At 41.2% G+C, this 17558-nt stretch overlaps 2 protein-coding genes across 2 annotated transcripts in view; one reads left to right on the plus strand and one right to left on the minus strand.

Annotated features, from left to right (window-relative positions):
- LOC106868906 (uncharacterized) overlaps nucleotides 1-17558 on the minus strand; it is a 72452-nt gene that overhangs the window by 29730 nt on the left and 25164 nt on the right. The window lies entirely within an intron of this gene.
- The window catches only part of LOC149132323 (uncharacterized), a 30450-nt gene that overhangs the window by 5271 nt on the left and 7621 nt on the right, over nucleotides 1-17558 (plus strand). The window contains exons 3-4 of the mRNA XM_089364274.1: nucleotides 1-224; nucleotides 12772-13002. The exon at nucleotides 1-224 is cut by the window's left edge and continues 34 nt beyond it. Coding sequence (XP_089220400.1) covers nucleotides 1-224; nucleotides 12772-13002 — 455 coding nt within the window. The remainder of the gene's footprint in view (nucleotides 225-12771; nucleotides 13003-17558) is intronic.

Genomic DNA, 17558 nt, shown 5'->3' on the forward strand with positions numbered 1-17558 from the left:
CAGTCTTTTCAAGGACAGTAAAACATTGATGACACTTGACGTGGATGCCTTCAACTGTTCAAAGAGGTGTTTCGAAACTTTTGCATGTAAATCCTTCGTGACCAGCAAGAAAAGTCCAAGTTGTGCTTTATACCGAAGTGACTCAACAGACAAGACACTAATGAAAGCCAGTGATACTAATTTATATCAGTTGAGAAGATCTGTGCCGACCAAGTATGGAGACGGTAAACAAATTTGAATCTTTTTGTGTTTATTTCATTCCTTGACTTGTATTCTATGTTTTAGTCCAAAGAGAGACAATACCGTTAGCATTTGAAAAGTCGTCCCTATTTCTCTGGTCAATGTAGAAAAAATGTTTGTTGAGTTTTCGTTCCAGAGAGTTAAAGATCTAATAAAAGTTTGACTGATGATTTTGGCACAGAATTGAGACATGGATTGAAACACAAGATCATCGAGGACAGAAGAGAAATGCAACGTCTTGCATTTCTATGAAAAATGTTGTAGGTGTGTTAAGGTTTAGTAAAAGAAAACGTTTTGTCATGTGACTATCAGAGATAATTTTGCTGCAAAATAATCATAATACTTTTTAGTGTATATATTGAAATTTAATGGAATTTCTTTCTGAAGTAATCTTGCACAACGCCTTGCTTATTGAATCACATGACATTGGCGGAAGATTAGTAAAAGAACGACCGAAGTGTGTACGATATTCGTATACATATATGTTGTTTTTCTTTCGTATGGTAAATGTATGTATAAAGTTATTGAAAATTAACTGAAACAGATAATTACCTCAGCTTGGTTATTCTGTTGGGTGTGTGTGTGTAATGTTAGCTTGAATAGTATAGAATGGTGATGATAAGCAGAGAAAGAGTGCCGGGGAATTAAAACTCTCAACCCTTAATGTAGGCAGCAACGATATCTATATTGGTGTAGACATATTATAAGAATGTACGATAAATGCCGAAGGAGAATATGACATGATTTGGCCGTGAGAAGTATTTTTAATTGGGACAGCTGAAGAAAACAGAAAGAATTCGCTCAGCGCTCAGAATTCTAGATCTAGTGGACTATTTTACAAAGAATAGCTATTCTCCTAAAAGAATTCCCTACAAAAAAAAAAGAAAGAAAACAGAATAATAAAATTCAGGCGCACCGTTAAAATCTTTCCAAATAAATAACAAATTACATTTAGGTTTAATTGAACAATTTAGTTATCAAACAAGGAAAAACGTAGAAAAGAAACAATATTTTATGAAAACAGTTTCCAAAATGTTATCTTCTTTGATGAATCAACACGTTCCTTCCTTCTACCTGGTCATTATAAATATAGGAGAAAATTAAACAAAACTCTGAGAAGGTTGCCGATAAATAAGAAAAATAAAATTGGTGGTGGTAATATAATGATGGAGTGGGAATCTTGCACAACGCAAAATGTTAGATTTGTCACTTGCGACACTGCATGGGCCACTGACCTGGGGTTAACCAACAACAGCCAACAGTATTCATTAGGTTATATATGTAACACGATAAACGTTTATTAAGCTAGTAATATGTTTGATTTCAACTGAACAATCTTTAATCCTGTGTCTGAGGCTCACTTCGAAACAAAACAAAAATGTATTTCTTACATAGGTGAAGTGTCACTTAATTATAGGGATAGCAAACGAGTGTGTATGCTTACATATGTACAATGAAGTGTCACCTAATTATTGGGGAGGCTAAAAGAGTTTAAATGGGTGAAGTGATGAAGTGTCTTCTAATTACAGAGGACGGTAAACGAAGTTATGTGATGGTTATCTCTCTTTCCACTAATATTGGTGAATTAAATGAAGTGAAATATTTACCAACAAAACAAGAAACGATTAAAAAGAAAAGTTAGCCGCACTAACGATACAGTTAACACAACAAAACAATTCATTTACTCTGACCTCGTCCTCCAAGTAACAGCAACACTGATGATGATGATGATGATGATGATGATGATGATGATGATGATGATGATGATGATGACGGTGATAAAGAAAAGTAAATTAAAGTAGTGCCCCCTTTTCAACAAAAATAATGGAAGCATTCGGCCAGCAATTTTGGGGGAGAGGTATGTCGATTACATTGACCCCTGTACTCAACTGGTACTTATTTTATTGATCCTGACAGGATGAAAGGCAAAGTTCAACCTCACTTCCTTTTTCAAATGGAACTTGAAAAAGTTATGATGGCTAAGCCGAAGAGGAGAGTATCTATCTTCAGTCCTTTAGACCTCGTCCACTTATCACCCCACTTCGCCATGGCCACCAGGGAGAGGAAAACTGCCTGTTCTTCCTAGACAAAATAAGGGTGCACGTCGATCTTCTCGATGAATTCGGTTCATAACCGTATCCGTCGCACACGCGTCAACAATCAGCAATGCCCGGACGCTGGATGAGTACACGCAGAACGGTTTCATCACCCTGGCCACATCTTGGACAGGTCCATCCAAAAGCACTTCCTTGCCAGTTGAGCTTGTCTTGAACAGGCGGAGTTCCTCGGTAGCACTACCATGCCATAGATTTCTGGAAATCATCCATAGGATTTTGCCTAAAAGCCCTTTATATAAGACCAGTTAATTGGTCTCTCCTGACACCCAGACTTTTTACGAGGACATTATCGCTTTCTCTGTCTACCCTTGATCCAGGACTATAGCTCCGTCAATGAAACGAGCTGCAGAAAATCCGGTCAAACAAACGACGACTATACCTTCTCACCGTTAAGAAAACGCTGGAGATGTCGCAACCTCAGCACATCATTAACCATTATATGTCCAGAAATCCACTCAGCGGCTGCTGACAGCAGATGGGCCGTATGACGAACGAAACACGTCCCTTCTACAGAAAGTAGAAGAGCAAGCGCTCCAGCTTGGTTCAGCCACGAAGCTGAACAAGGGACAATGGTCAGGCGGTGGAAGATGACGGAAGCGATGTACGCTTTCACCACCACCAACAAGCCTTTCAGGAACAGCTTCCTCTCGACCCATTTATGGGTGAGTATGGCAAGCCTTGCTCGTCACTTTCTCCCAGTTCTTGTCTACCTGGAAGTCCAGAGAAAAGCAGGCCCCAGCAATTTAACCAATCCATCTGTCAAGCACCCCCTCCGCCGACGCTGTCGAGTGGCAAAGACATGCCTCATCGGGTGCCAAGATGAATGCCCACCGACTTCTGGTTAATCTTCGTTTCTGTCACCGATCACCTCCATGTGTTTCGTATTCAACACTATTACGGTGACGTTATTCGCATAAGCTAACGCGAAACTTCTGCATCTCAGTTCACGCAGGAATAACCTTGAAACATCCAGCTTCCGCAGCAGAGGCTTGAGAGTCAGCACGTACAGAAGGAGCGAGAAGGAACATGTTTGGCGGAACGATGTAATACATGAGGTGGAGGATGTGGTCAGCTCTGATTGAGATAGCCCATATCTGCGAGTCACCGACCAGTTTATCGACAACAAACGCCAACCTTTCGGCTGATAACAAGGCCAAAATCCTATAATTTGCATTCAGCAGAGTTACGGGCCTAAAATTATCTATTCGGTTCCCCTGTTCTGGTTTTTTTTTCTCAAAAGCAAAATCACTCCACGGCTCACAGCACAGGGAATTCTCCCGTTTCGCTGCCAGTTGCAGTAGACATCTGACAAGACATCACCGAACATGTCTGGCATGTGAAGATAAAGCTCGAAGGGCAGACCATCCAGCCCCAAAGACTCTCTTTTGTGCAGCTTGTCATCGCGCCCCTTATATCTTCGGCTGTTATAGGCACGTCGCAGAACTCCGCATCCCTAGCGAAAACCACGGTAGCTGTCGAGGTAGAAGATGAAATCACCCCTGTTTCCGATCCACCGCGCGCCCCATACAGTTCGGCAAAGTGCCGAAATTCCGCACACATCTGTTTGGATTCTAGCAGCAAGAGCCCTACTCGGCCTGTCAAAGACCGAACTGTGTTTTTGTTATCACCTTGCACCTCCGACACTCGGGCTTATCGAACGGCTTTCGTTCCCTCGTGCTTAGCGCATGAGCCTCGCTCTGATAACGTAACTTTCGTGCTTAGCATTGGAGAATTGATCAAGAGCCAATCTGGCCGCCAATACGTCAGTTGCTATACCTCTTCTAATTACCTCTTCTAGCTTCCTAACTAGCTCTTCCTTTATTCTAGATACCTCTAACTAAATCCTAACGCCTCCAATGTATTTGCCATTTTCAGGGCTATCCAGCATCGTTTGTTGACGATTGCACCCGACAACTTCCGATAGACTAACCCCATTTCTGAAAGCTTGACACACCAGTAATGACGCGTTTGCTTCCAGTATCTGGGGGCCTGCCAATCGATCCTATCTGGGTCAACCGTATAGAATAGTCTGTCTCGATACTATATGGAAGACCCGATGCTGTTTACCCATGTCCACATAGGCACATTCTGAGAATCCAGTCGGGATTTGTCAGCCAACTGGAAACGACTGAGCAGGTTTGTGAAATTTGCACAAAAATTTTACCATTAAACGAGGGGTGGCGCCATGGGTACCCCTGTGGCAGTTAATTTCGCTAATGTCTTCATGAAGAAATCCGGGACACAGTTACTGAAGACATTCAAATCCCTACATAGTCATGAACCAATACAGTTCATTACGGTTCATTGAGGACATCTTTTTTTTTTTGTCTGGGAAAGATCACAGGATAGTTTAATTGACTTCTTGCATTTCTGTGACTGTTATGCTAAAAGCAATGGCTTTAAGTCCAACATAAAATTTACGTCTTGTTTTTCAAAAACTTTCGTTGAATTTTTGCACACAAAAGTTAAGTTTTCTGGAGGCAGAATAGTGACAGAGCTATTTTGCAAGCCCACATAATCCCACATTTACCTCCAACGCCGCTCCGATCTTCCACATCATATAATACGGTCAAATCCAAAATCCCAATTTTTGAGGATAAAACAGATTTGTACTGACATAGGGGATTACTGGAAACATGCAAATGCTTTTATACACCATTATGTCAAACGCGGTTACAGTGAATCACGATTAAAAGAAATAGTAAATGAAATAATTAAGATTAGCAAAAAGTGGTCAAACCTTCACGCGTAATTTTAGCAAACAAAATACAATAGATGACAGAACTCTTTTAGTGATTAACTGGCACCGAAATTTCGCTGGCATTTCAAAAGTGTTGCACGAAAGATACCAGCATGTGGCAAAAAATGTCTTTGTTTCAAACAGATATTTCTTCAGCCGCCTATTGTAGCTTTAAGGCAGAAAAAGAATATAAGAGAATTATTGTCCTGTATTTCTGACTCCAAGAAAATTAACATTGGAGTATCTGCACGCTGTACCTTGAAAAACAGCCGCAAGAGAGGTAAGTCCTGTTCATTGTGCAACAACATGAGTCAGGTAAATTCCATCCGGAATCATAACAGAAATGTTATGATTTACACAGAAGGTGGGACATGTGGAGATTCCCATTTGGGGTACACGACAGAATGCACGAAACACAACTTGATTTATGTTGGTTGTACAACAGAACAATTGAACAAAAGATTCGATGGGCACAGATTTGACATCAGGCACAATAACAGTAGTTCGACAGAACATTTTACATCAAGCGGCAGCAATTTTGACAGACTTGAAAGTACGTATTCTCAGAATATATTCTGAATCTGCTACACTTTCAGTCCTCAAAATGCATGAGGAGAAATATGTTTGTGAGTTATTAACATCACAGCCTGGAACAATGAACAAAAGAACAGAGGAGTTTCGTTATATTTATACAAAAGTTTGATTAGATATTCTTCTTTTTCCTTTTCTTTTTTTTTCGTATTTTCTTTCTTTTTCTTTTCGCGAAATTGAAAATTAAAACTTTTGAATTTGAATTTCTATAATTTTGAATTTCTATGTATCACTTTTCATTTTGAACTTGACAAAGACAGGTAAGCTGTCGAAATATCGTTCAACCAATAAAATATCTATTGCAATCACATCGCGCTCTTCGTATTGTCTTTGTACGTTTGTGAGGAGTTACGGCAATCCTTTTAATATATTATTATTATTGCCTTTGCACAGCTTCTAACGCTTGAGATGTATTACAATGTCAGCTGTTCACTACCAGTGAACTAAGGTAACACCTCTTATTTTTCAAGCACCTTCCGGAGTATTCGAGCGGTTCCAAGCCGTGTTGTTTTCTGCAAGTGCTCCACCTTTATTGCAGCCCCTATTTGTTCCATGTACTTCTCAAGATTTTTACTCACTGTTCCCAGGGCTCCGACAATTTTTGGTACTACTACCACCTTTTTTATCGACCGCATGGGCATGTTATATCCATGATCTAGCATAGCTTGCTTTCTTTCTCAATTAAGACTATGTCTGGCTTCCTATTCTTTATCTCATGGTCGCACTGAATCATAAAATCCCATAGGATCTTTGCATTTCTATTTTCGACGATGCCTTCAGGTTTGTGGTCGTACCAGGTTTTTGCTCTGTGAAGTCCATACTTGTTGCAAAGTGTTATATACATTCGTAAGTCCTGGTATTTTGATCCCATTGTTCAGAATGTCTTTTGATCATACCTAATGCATCTATTATAGGGATTGTTTCTGTTTTTAGATCCACATTCAGCTTACCTCTATTTCCAGTTCTTTGTATTTTGAAAGTTTCTCCGTTTCTTTTAGAGAAACATGGTCATCTGTTGATATTGATACATCGATCAGAAGGCATTTTTTTCTTGGTAATGTCTGACAACTATATCCAGTCTATTAGCCTTGATTTCTCTATCTGTATTATTGGCATATTCTAGAGTATAGTTGCTTTGTCATTTTCTGAGACTTTTCCAGGGGTGTGTCTATACCATCGTTTTTCTGTTGCCATTCCATAGTGTTGCTATAGCTTCCAGTGTAAATAGGTCCCAACTCTGTCATGTCTGTGGATATATTCATTCTTTACTAGAAACAATATGATTTATTGTTTCTTGTCCATCTCCAAATATTCTGCGGTTACTTGCTGTTAATTTCTGGTAGGAAGGCATTGATCTTGTGTTGCAATTAAAAAACCTTCAGCCTCTGATGTGAGTCCTGAGCTTCTCAGCCCTTGTTGGGATTTTAATTTGTCTATATTTCTTTTCTGTTTAGCTTATCCTAGTATTTGCCATCTATGGGCTTTTCTTACTTTTATTATGATAGGTTGCTGTTCCAGCTTAAGTTTGGATTTTAGTTATTTTACAGCTTTTGTTGTTTCTTCTTTTGCTTCATAGTTGTCAGGAATAATGATTTCTTTCTTGTATTTTTTGGGCTTCCTTAAAGACGGAAAACATTATTTTTGTTTTGCACGTGTGACTAATGATTACTTTTATTATTTTCATAATCACACAACAGATTAGACTGTTGGAAAAGAAAAATCCTAACATCGGGCTACAACACGTTACCTTAGATACCAAGAACCCTTCTAAGTATCCTAGGTATCCCTAATAGCACTGTTTTCTGCAGCTGTACTAAACTGGGTTTTATGCCTATTTCCTCTATCCGCCTGTTCAAATTTCTAGGGATAATTCCTAATGCACCTATATCTATTGGGATTCATTTTACCCGCACTTTCCATTGTCTCTGTAATTCAATGGTTAGGTTCTGGTACTTTGCTATTTTTCTATACCTCTCATATTTGGCACTTTCTCTTCTCTTTATCTACTACTACTACTACTACTACTACTACTACTACTACTACTAAATCAGGCCTTCTAGCTTCTGTTACTTTGTCAGTCTGAATGTTAAAGTCCCACAGCATTTTATATTTCATACTTTATAGTACAAACATAACCATGTCTCACTACTACTACTTACAGCAACTATCTTTGGTAACCTACCATGCAACGCCTTCTACTGCCAGTCAGATAATTTCAGTTCTTTTTCTGGTTTTTAACTTCGTTTGGATTTTTGGTTTTCCTATGCCTTACTGTGATTTAGCAGCTTTTAATACCAAGCATGAAGGTTGCGTCGTCAGAGCTAAGTGCATGAAGGGACGAAAGTCGTTCGATGGGCCCGGGTGACAGAGGTGCAACATGGCAACAAAGTCACAATTCGGTCTTTGACGGGCCGGGATGGGCGTAAGCTACACGAGTCCAAAGAGATATGTACGGAATTTCAGCAGCACTTTGCCGGCTGTTCTGGGTGCGTGGTGGGTCGGGATGGAGGTGGATTTCACCTCCTAACTTGATGGCATGACGCACCTTTCGGCCAGTAATGCGGAGTTCTGCGAAATGCCGATAACAGCCGAAGATATACGGGACACGATGATGAGCTGCACATGGGAGAAGTCTCTAGGGCCGGATGTTCTTCCTTTCGAGTTTTATCTTCATGTACCAGACTTGTTCAGTGATTTCTTGATGGATGTCTACTACAACTGACAGCAGAACGGGAGAATACCTAGTACTGTGAGCCATGGCGTGGTGGTACTGTTGAGAAAGGACCCGAATAAGAGGGACCAATTAGATAGTTTTAGGCTTATAACTCTGCTGAACGCAGATTATAAGATTTTGGCCAAGGTGTTAGCCAAGAGGTTGGCGCTTGTCGACGGGAAGCTGGTCGGTAACGCGAAGACATGCGCTATTCCGAACAGATCTATCCACGACAACCTCCACCTCATGCACTACATCATAGAGAGGATAGGGATGGGTGGGGCTCTGATCAATTTGGATCAATCAAAAGCCTTTGACAGGGTTGACCATCAATACTTGCAGGCTCTCCTCGCGGCGGCAGGCTTCGGTACCATTTTCAGAGACTGGATCGCTGCAATGTATAGCTGTATCTGTTCGGTGGTCAAAGTAAACGGCCATCTTTCAGAATCGCTCGCTCGGTCTGTCAAGGATGCCCACTCTTTCCTCTTTCTGTACGTACTGGCTCTCAAGCTATTTCTGAGAAAGTTTAATATTTGGCGGGGGGACATCCCGCGTGATCGAAGTTGCGGAAAGTCCGTGTCGGCTTTTGTGGCATTGGTACTGACGAGATGGCGGCGAGATTGGCTCTTGATCAACGTGTTGGACAGCCCAGAAATCAAGGTGATCGGCTCTACCTTGAGGGAATATGAAACGGTGACAGGAGTAAAAATTAACCAGGAAAAGTCGGCACTCATCACTTTCTGGTGTGTTGTCTATTCTATATATGATGTAATTGGTTCTAAATGCTTGCCCTTTGGCAGAACAGATTAGCGCCACCGTTTCTGGTCTTAAATCACTTTTAGTCATCCATAGTAATCTTTTTTCTCTGTATTGTCTTCAATATCCCTATAAAATTGTCCATGCGTTCTTTTCCTTATCCACCCATTTTCAGTTTCATTCATTCTCAAGTGCTTGTGCAGTGCTTTATCTTTACAATTTCCCACCCTACACAGCCTGGCCTTCTTACTTCCAACAATAGCACTTCTGTGGCGCTTTTTACATACCATGTTGTTTTCTTCTACTCTAATGTTGTGTTCGCTACTTCCCCCTCTTTTTCTTGGTACATACAGTCTATCTGTGTCACTTTTTGGGTGGAGTATCCCATATCTAGTCAGCACTTCCTTGTCTTTCTGTCTAAGCTGTTTAATTCATCTACTGTCCATGCAATTACCCCTGCTCCATATCTAAGTAGTGAAACCACCCAGGTGTTGATAGCTTCGATCTTATTCCGTCCGTTTAATTTCGACTTAATGATAAGTCTCAGTCCGCGCAAGTACTCTACCTTAAATTTTTCTGTCATTTCTTTCTCCATCAATTAATCCATTTCCAATATCTCCAAGTACTTATAGCCCGTCTCTTCTATCTGCTTCATAACCTTCCCTTATGGTATCGCTAGCCCGTCCATATATTTCATTTTGTCTCTCTTCAAGACTAACACACCACATTTTTTCAGTCCGAACACCATTCTGATATCAGCAGTGAAAATATACACCGAATCAACGAGGGAACTGACTCGGGATTCATCTTTACCATAAACTATGAGGTCAACCGTGAATAACAAATGGTTGACTTTTTGTTGGCGGCTCTTGAAGACATACCCAGCCTTTGCTTTCTTCAGAATCAGTGTTAGTAATATCATGCGCAGTACAAAGATCGGTGGGGACAAGCAGTCCCCTCGGAAGATGCCTCTCCTGATTTCTATTGTCCTTAAACTTTTATATGCTGTCAGATCCGTCCTCCAATTCGCCATACATTTTCCAAGCAATCGTTGAACATTCTATGAAATACCAAATAGGTTCATACATTACATAATCCAAGAATGTAGGATCATATCGTACGCCTGACGATAATCGATCCATGACATGACTAAATTAATTTTCCTCCTCATACAGTCTCTAAGTACAGTTTTGCCTACCAGGAGTTCAATATTGATGCCTCATCACTTACGCTTGCAATCCTTCTGCTCATGTGGCAGGACTCTATTTTTTCCACATAAGGATATTGGCCTGTCAAGCACTCACATGTTATTTGGTCGGCATTTAACAAGGTATTGAACTGTGCAACTATCCGTGCATGACATTTATCAAACATTCACCTTGAACTCCATCTGGTCCCAGAGCCTTCCAGTTGCTCATTTTTTTTTTTTTTTTTTTTTTTTGCTGATTTCCTTCGCTTCCCTAACTGAAATGACTAGTTCTGCCTGTTTTGGACAGACTACTGTTTGTTTCAGTTCTTGCAATCATTCAGCATCCTTCTTGTTCTCCTTGCCTTTGCTCCAGATGTCACTCCAAAACCTTTGACTGTCAATGTTATCTGGTATCAACTTTTCATCTGTACACTCTCCATTTATTTCTTTATAGAATCTCTTCTGATCTACTCTGAATAACCTATTCTGGTGGTAACCCTTCATACTTTGGTCGTATCTTACCATCTTTGCTTTATTTGCAACGTGGTGCTGTTGCAGTTCCTCCATTACCAATTTCAGACCCTTTCTTTCAATATTATACTTCCTGATCAATGCCCTGTATTTTTGTTCGCTTTTAAGCTCCCTCTTCTCTTATCGGTTTAACACAGAAATGTCTTTCGGGAGTAAATCTAACTCCACCTGTATTATTATTATTATTATTATTATTATTATTATATAGGATTGAGGTAACTCCTCCAGAGGATATAGAAGCAAAAATAGAAGAGTGCCATTGTTATCAGTCCTATATATTTTAACCAAAGTGAAGTAGATTGACATGTTTATTTTCTTAACCTGTGAAAGACACACGAGATGTCGAAATATCGTTCACTTGATAGCAATGGCACTCTTCTATTATTATTATTATTATTATTATTATTATTATTATTATTATTATTATTATTATTATTATTATTATTATTATTATTATTATTATTATTATTATTATTATTATTATTATTATTATTAAGGTGGCAAGCTTGTAGAATCGTTAGCACGCAAGACGAAATGCTTCGCGGTATTTCGCCCGTTGCTACGTTCTGAGTTCAAATTCCGCCGAGGTCGACTTTGCCTTTCATCCTTTCGGGGTCGATAAATTAAGAACCAGTTGCGTAGTGGGGTTGATATAATTGACTGGCCTCTCCCCACCAAATTTCAAGCCTTGTGCCTACAGTAGAGATTATTATTATTATTATTATTATTATTATTATTATCATTATTATTATTATTATTGAATGAGAGAGCAGCGCATGCCACCAATGTGACACTGGGGTACAAATATACGAAGCCCAGTATATCCATCATGACTACCCGTCTGATAAGTGTACACCAGGCACATGCATCAGAACCATATGTGCGCGACATGGTGATCTCATATCAAGATAAATAGCGCATGACCTTGCAGGTGGGACCCAGTTAAAATTTTCTTCAGGTTGAGTAGCCCATCCTGTTCAAAAGTCCCTGAATAAGGTGTGTTTATGAATGAGGAACAAAACACCCATGTTTCCAGTGATTAATTATTCAAACCCCAAAGAATTCCTCTCAAAATATGGCTATGATCCTCCCCCACTACTTCTGTTCGTGATCAAAGATGTACGTATCGTCAGCCACTAAGGAACATGCTCAACTGATTATGGTCAAACAACTAACAAGCAAATCTGCGGTATTGAGCAGAATATTTGCTGTAGCCCATCTTCTATACCAAGACAAAACAATGTACACTTCCAGTCATTTAAGATCAAAAACCATGAAAGCCACTGCCTGGTACTGCACTAGGGCGTTTAATTTTATTGTTGTTGTTGTTGTTGTTGTTGTTGTTGTTGTTTTCAGTCACGTTTGTTTGTTTGTTTGTTTGTCCGTGGACAAGATATCTCAAGAACCGCTGGATGGATTCGGATGAAACTTTCCGGGATGTTTGACCTCGTGACTGGCACGAACTGATTAGATTTTGGGATCGATCCGATACCGGACAAGGATTCTGGATTGTTTTTCCGGTTTTTTTTTTACTTAATTTTTGAGAGCGGTCAGATTCATTTTCAGTATTCTCGTTTTTGAGAGCAGTCGAGTTTATTTAAGATATTCTTATTTTAAAAATCATCTCTGGCTGATCATTGAGAGGACATTGGTATTGCCTTGGCGGAGGTTTGCGATCTGTAAGTGATCTTATTATCATTATTATTATTATTATTATTATAATTATTATTATTATTATTAACTTCTCTTTGCCCAATGTATCTATTAATTATTTCTCATTAATCTAAAATGATGAAACTATTTACCGTAAAATAGTCCCCCACCACCACCACCACCACCACCACGGAAAACTACAAAAAACAACATTGCTTCATCTACTTTCTTCTTCTTACAGGAAGATGTCCTTTAGATCTGATTTACAATACCGCTCTATATTATAACAATGATTTGAACATCATTGATGGTATTGATTATACGCAATGTCTGCTTGATTGCGAAGCGATAGCAAATTGCCGGTCGTTTGACTATAACTCTCGTTCCAAAAGATGCCAGTTGTCAACTAAAGATCATACAACTGTTAAATTGAATTTTCACAAGGAGTGGACTTACACCGAAATAAACAGAGGTAAGGGTGTAATTTTTTGTGTTTTTATTTATTTTGTTGGAATTAGACACAGTCAGTTGGACAAGACTTAGGCACCACCTTCAATAATGTGTTAGTCTGTTATATTGAGGCCAGGACTTTGATTTACTTGGCTCTATCGATTGGTTAAGTCCAATGTCATATAAAGGTACGGACTCAATACCTCATTAGATAGATAGATAGAGAGAGACAGACAGACAGACAGACAGACAGACAGACAGACAGACAGATAGGCAGGCAGGCAGGCAGGCAGGCAGGCAGGCAGGCAGATAAATAGACAGACAGACAGACAGACAGACAGATATATAGATAGATAGATAGATAGATAGATAGATAGATAGATAGATAGATAGATAGATGTGTTTCTTTATTGGCCACCTAGGGCTGAAAACCGAAGGGACAAAATACAAAGTAGAGCTTTTCTTTGGGGGAAGAGAAAAAAAAGAGGCGTGGAAATTCGATCAAAAGGGATCGTGGAAAGAAGGGAAAAAAAGAAAAAAGAAGCCGATCAATAGGGATCGTGTATCACAGAAATGTCATAATGTAAAAAGGGAAACAGATTAGGTTCATCCGTGGAAAGAAAAGTCTACGGAAAAGACCACGGTAACCTCGGGCAATAGTGCCATGCAAAAAACACATTACAGTAAGTGACTTTCATTTTTCCTTTCTTTTTCTGGTTCATAGGATTATGCTCAAGGTGGCTCCGTCATTCACACGTGCCATCCTTGCTACATTCACCCATCTTCTTTTGAAACATTCACTAGACGAAACTTCCCTCTCTACTCTCACCCTCCTCTTCAAGTGAAGAAGTTGATGAAAGTTTCACCAGAGAGGAAAGTGTTTGTCTCTAGGCCTTTTAGACGCGTCCACCAGATACCTTCTTTCGCCATAACCACAAGTACGATGAAAATGGCTCTTCCTTCCCGTTTGAAGGAAGGAGGTGTGACAATATTCACGATAGACTCGGTTAATAAACTGAATCGTCCAACACACGATAGCAGTCGTTCGACATAGGCCCACAGGTCGGAAATGGTTGGACACTACACGAATGCGTACAGAACGGTTTCGTCGCTCTGACCGCATCTCAGGCAGGTCGGCCCCGTGTTTCTGGATCCATGCCTGTAGAGCTTATCCCGAACAGGTAGCGCTTCTCAATAGCACTGCCAGGCCAGGGATTTCTGGAAGTTGTCCACAGGTCCCGGCCCGAAAGTCGTCTTGAACAGGCGGGTCATGTATTCCTCGTCGACGCCCAGGTTCACCCCGAGATCGTCGTCGTACTTCTCCGCCACTAATCCCCTATAGAATGCTTTGGTTGTGATGCAGTCGCTCAAGGTCGACCCGAGACGGCATAGTTCCTCGAGAGCAACGCGACATTCGCGGTACCATTCACCCTTCCTCAGCCTCTTTTTGATCCATGACTGCAGTTCGGTCATGGATACGGGCTGCGGGAAAGCGCGTCACACAAACGGCGACCACACCTGTTCACCGTCGTCTACGTAGTGCCGGAGATGTCGCAGTGTCTGTGCACCATCAACTATGGCATGTTGGAAGCAAACAGATCGCCTGACCATCGGAACGCTTACTTTCCACAGGAAGCGGAAGAGAATGCGTTCTAGTTTGGTGATGGTAGGGTCGGGACAAGGCACGACGGTCAGACGGTAGTAGATGACGGACACGATATACGTGTTCGCCAACTCCGCCCGACCTTTTAGGGACAGCTTCCTCTCGGCCCATTGCCGGGCGAGAGTAGCTACACTACTCGTTATCTCGTTCCCCTTCTCCGTTTGGAGGTCCGGACCAAACCAGACCCCGAGCAACTCGACTGAACCGTCTGTCTAGCGTCCCAAGATGGAAGAGCTGCTGGATGACATGAGCTTGCTTCTCCAGGTGCCGAGCTGCCAACCCACTGACTTTTCCCGGTTGATTTTCGCTCTTGTTACCGCTTCGTAGTCTTCCAATGTCTCGCCGACCAGCTCGATGTGCTTTTGGCTAGACACTATGACGGTGACGTCGTCCGCGTATGCGGACACGCTCGTCCCGAATCCCAGTTCAAGCGGGATGACCTTCAGCGTCGCCAACTTCCGTAGTAGTGGCTCGAGAGTCAATGCGTACAGAAGCGATGTGAGGGGGCATCTCTGACGGACCGAACGTGCAATGTCGAAAGGTCTCGATAGATGTCCATTCACGCGAATTACCGAATAGATGCCTCTGTATCAGGCGGTTATCCAGCCGCGGAAGATGGGACCGAAGCCAGCTGCTATGAGGACAGCCTCCAAGTATCGATGGTCTACCCTATCGAAAGATTTAGATTGATCCAAATTGATCAGGGCCCCACCCATGCCAGGTTCATTAACTACCCCGTCTATGATGTAGCGCATCAGATGGAGATTGTCATGGATGCTCCGGCCCGGTACGGCGCACGTTTGCGCCTTGTTGACCAGTTTATCGATGACAAGCGCCAACCTCATGGCTAACACCTTGGCCAAAATTTTCAAGTCTGCATTGAGCAGAGTGATGGCCCTAAAGTTATCTATAACGTCCCCCTTGTTTGGATCTTTCCTCAGCAGTGCAGTGTTACGTCTCTTCGGCTCACAAAACCGGGGATGATCCCGTTTTGCTGCCAGTTGCAGTACACTGCTGCCAAGACGTCTCCAAACAAGTCTGGCATACAACTGTAAAGCTCGTATGGTAGACCATCCAAACCCGGCGATTGTTCCCTCGAGCATTCTTAAATGACATAAAGTTACACAAAGTAGAAATCATAACCATAAGTGAGACCAAACTCCATAATCCACGGACCCTAAAGTCCATGTTTAACGGACAGTTTAACAATTATATTTCTCCCTGTCTGTCGAGAATGGACGGTAGTGGCACGGCGGTACTTTTTCACAAGAGTCTGGATCTCGAAGTAAAGACAATATTCGTACACCCAGAGGGTAGACTGGTTGTCCTGGATGTCGACGGCAACAACGGATGTGCTTTTCGACTCATATCAGTCTACCCACCGCTTTTAACAGGTCGGCCGGATTTCTTTCGACGTCTAGAAGTATTCCTAGGAACGTCTCGTCCTTTACTTTTAGTGGGGGATTGGAATGCTACCTTGGAATGCTACCTTGGACACGCATCTAGACTACGTGGGCAGAAATAGTAATAGGAAGGGTTGCAAATGCCTCAATGACCTGCTCAGAAGCTTTCAACTGTTTCCAAGGGGACCCCAAGCCACGCGCATTCACACAACCAATCTTGAGCATAATCCTAATGAGTTAAAACAGAGATGAAAGGAACAGAGAGTTACTTACTGCTCGAAATGGGAGATGTAAAATATAAAAAGTCTGAAAGGAGACAGAAGTGGAGAAACAAACGAGTGTTTTTTAAAAAGGGGAGGGTGGGATGAGAATTGGGCATACACACACACACACACACACACACACACATACACATAAATGGTTTAAGATATATGTCAGATATATGTGAGCGTGTGTATATATATGTATGTATGTATGTATGTATGTATGTATGTATATATGTGTGTGTGGAGAGAGAGAGAGAGAGAGAGAGAGAGAGAGAGAGAGAGAGAGAGAGAGAGAGAGAGAGAGAGAGAGAGAAGGCATATATATCTAACCCTAACCGTAACCTATCAATATATTCACAAACTTAAAAGCGGCGAGTTGGCAGAATAGTTAGCACGCCGGCTGAATTGATTGGCGGTATTTCTCCTGTCTTTGCGTTCTGAGTTCAAATTCCGCCGAAGGTCGACTTAGCCTTTTATCTTTCGAGATCGATAAATTAAGTACCAGCTGCAGACTGGTGTCGATCTAATCGACTGACCCTTCTCTATAAATTTCGGATTTTGTGCCTAGAGTAGAAAAGAATATATTCACAAAATTATTTTCTCTCACTATCTTCACCTCTGCCTCACTTCTTTTATTTATCCATTTATCTCTTATTTTTATCCTACAGTTAATCTTTGCTTGCTATATACTTGCCTATCTCTCATCTATCATTATTCCTATTTATAAATTTAATTGGCGTGTCGCTAGTCACCTACTAAATTGCATTCTATTTACGACAGAAACGGTCAAGTACGAAACAAATGAGAGACAGGGAGAAAGGGTAGTGGGGAGGTGGTTACAGTGAGTGATAAGCTGAGCAGACGACACATTACATCTTGCGAATAAATGGAAAGTGCAGACGACAGATCTCGTAGTGATCAAAAAGAAAATAGAATATCAATTCCTTACATCGTAGCTGGGATTTCATTTTACACTTCTTTTATCTTTTCTCTCTTATCTTTTACTTATTTCAGTCATTAGACTGCGGCCATTCTGGGGCACCGCCTTGAAGAATTTTTAGTCGAAAGAATCGCCTCCACTCCTTTTTGTTTTAAGCCTGGTACTTATCGTTTTATTTGCCGAACCGCTAGATCAACAGGGATGTAAATACACCAACACCAGTTGTCAAGCGTAAGTGAAGGACAAATACAGACACAAATACACACACACATACACACATACTCACATACACATACACACATATAT

The sequence above is a fragment of the Octopus bimaculoides genome, chromosome 16 (assembly GCF_046866305.1).
Source record: "Octopus bimaculoides isolate indiv1 chromosome 16, ASM4686630v1, whole genome shotgun sequence".
NCBI classification, from domain to species: Eukaryota; Metazoa; Mollusca; class Cephalopoda; order Octopoda; family Octopodidae; genus Octopus; species Octopus bimaculoides.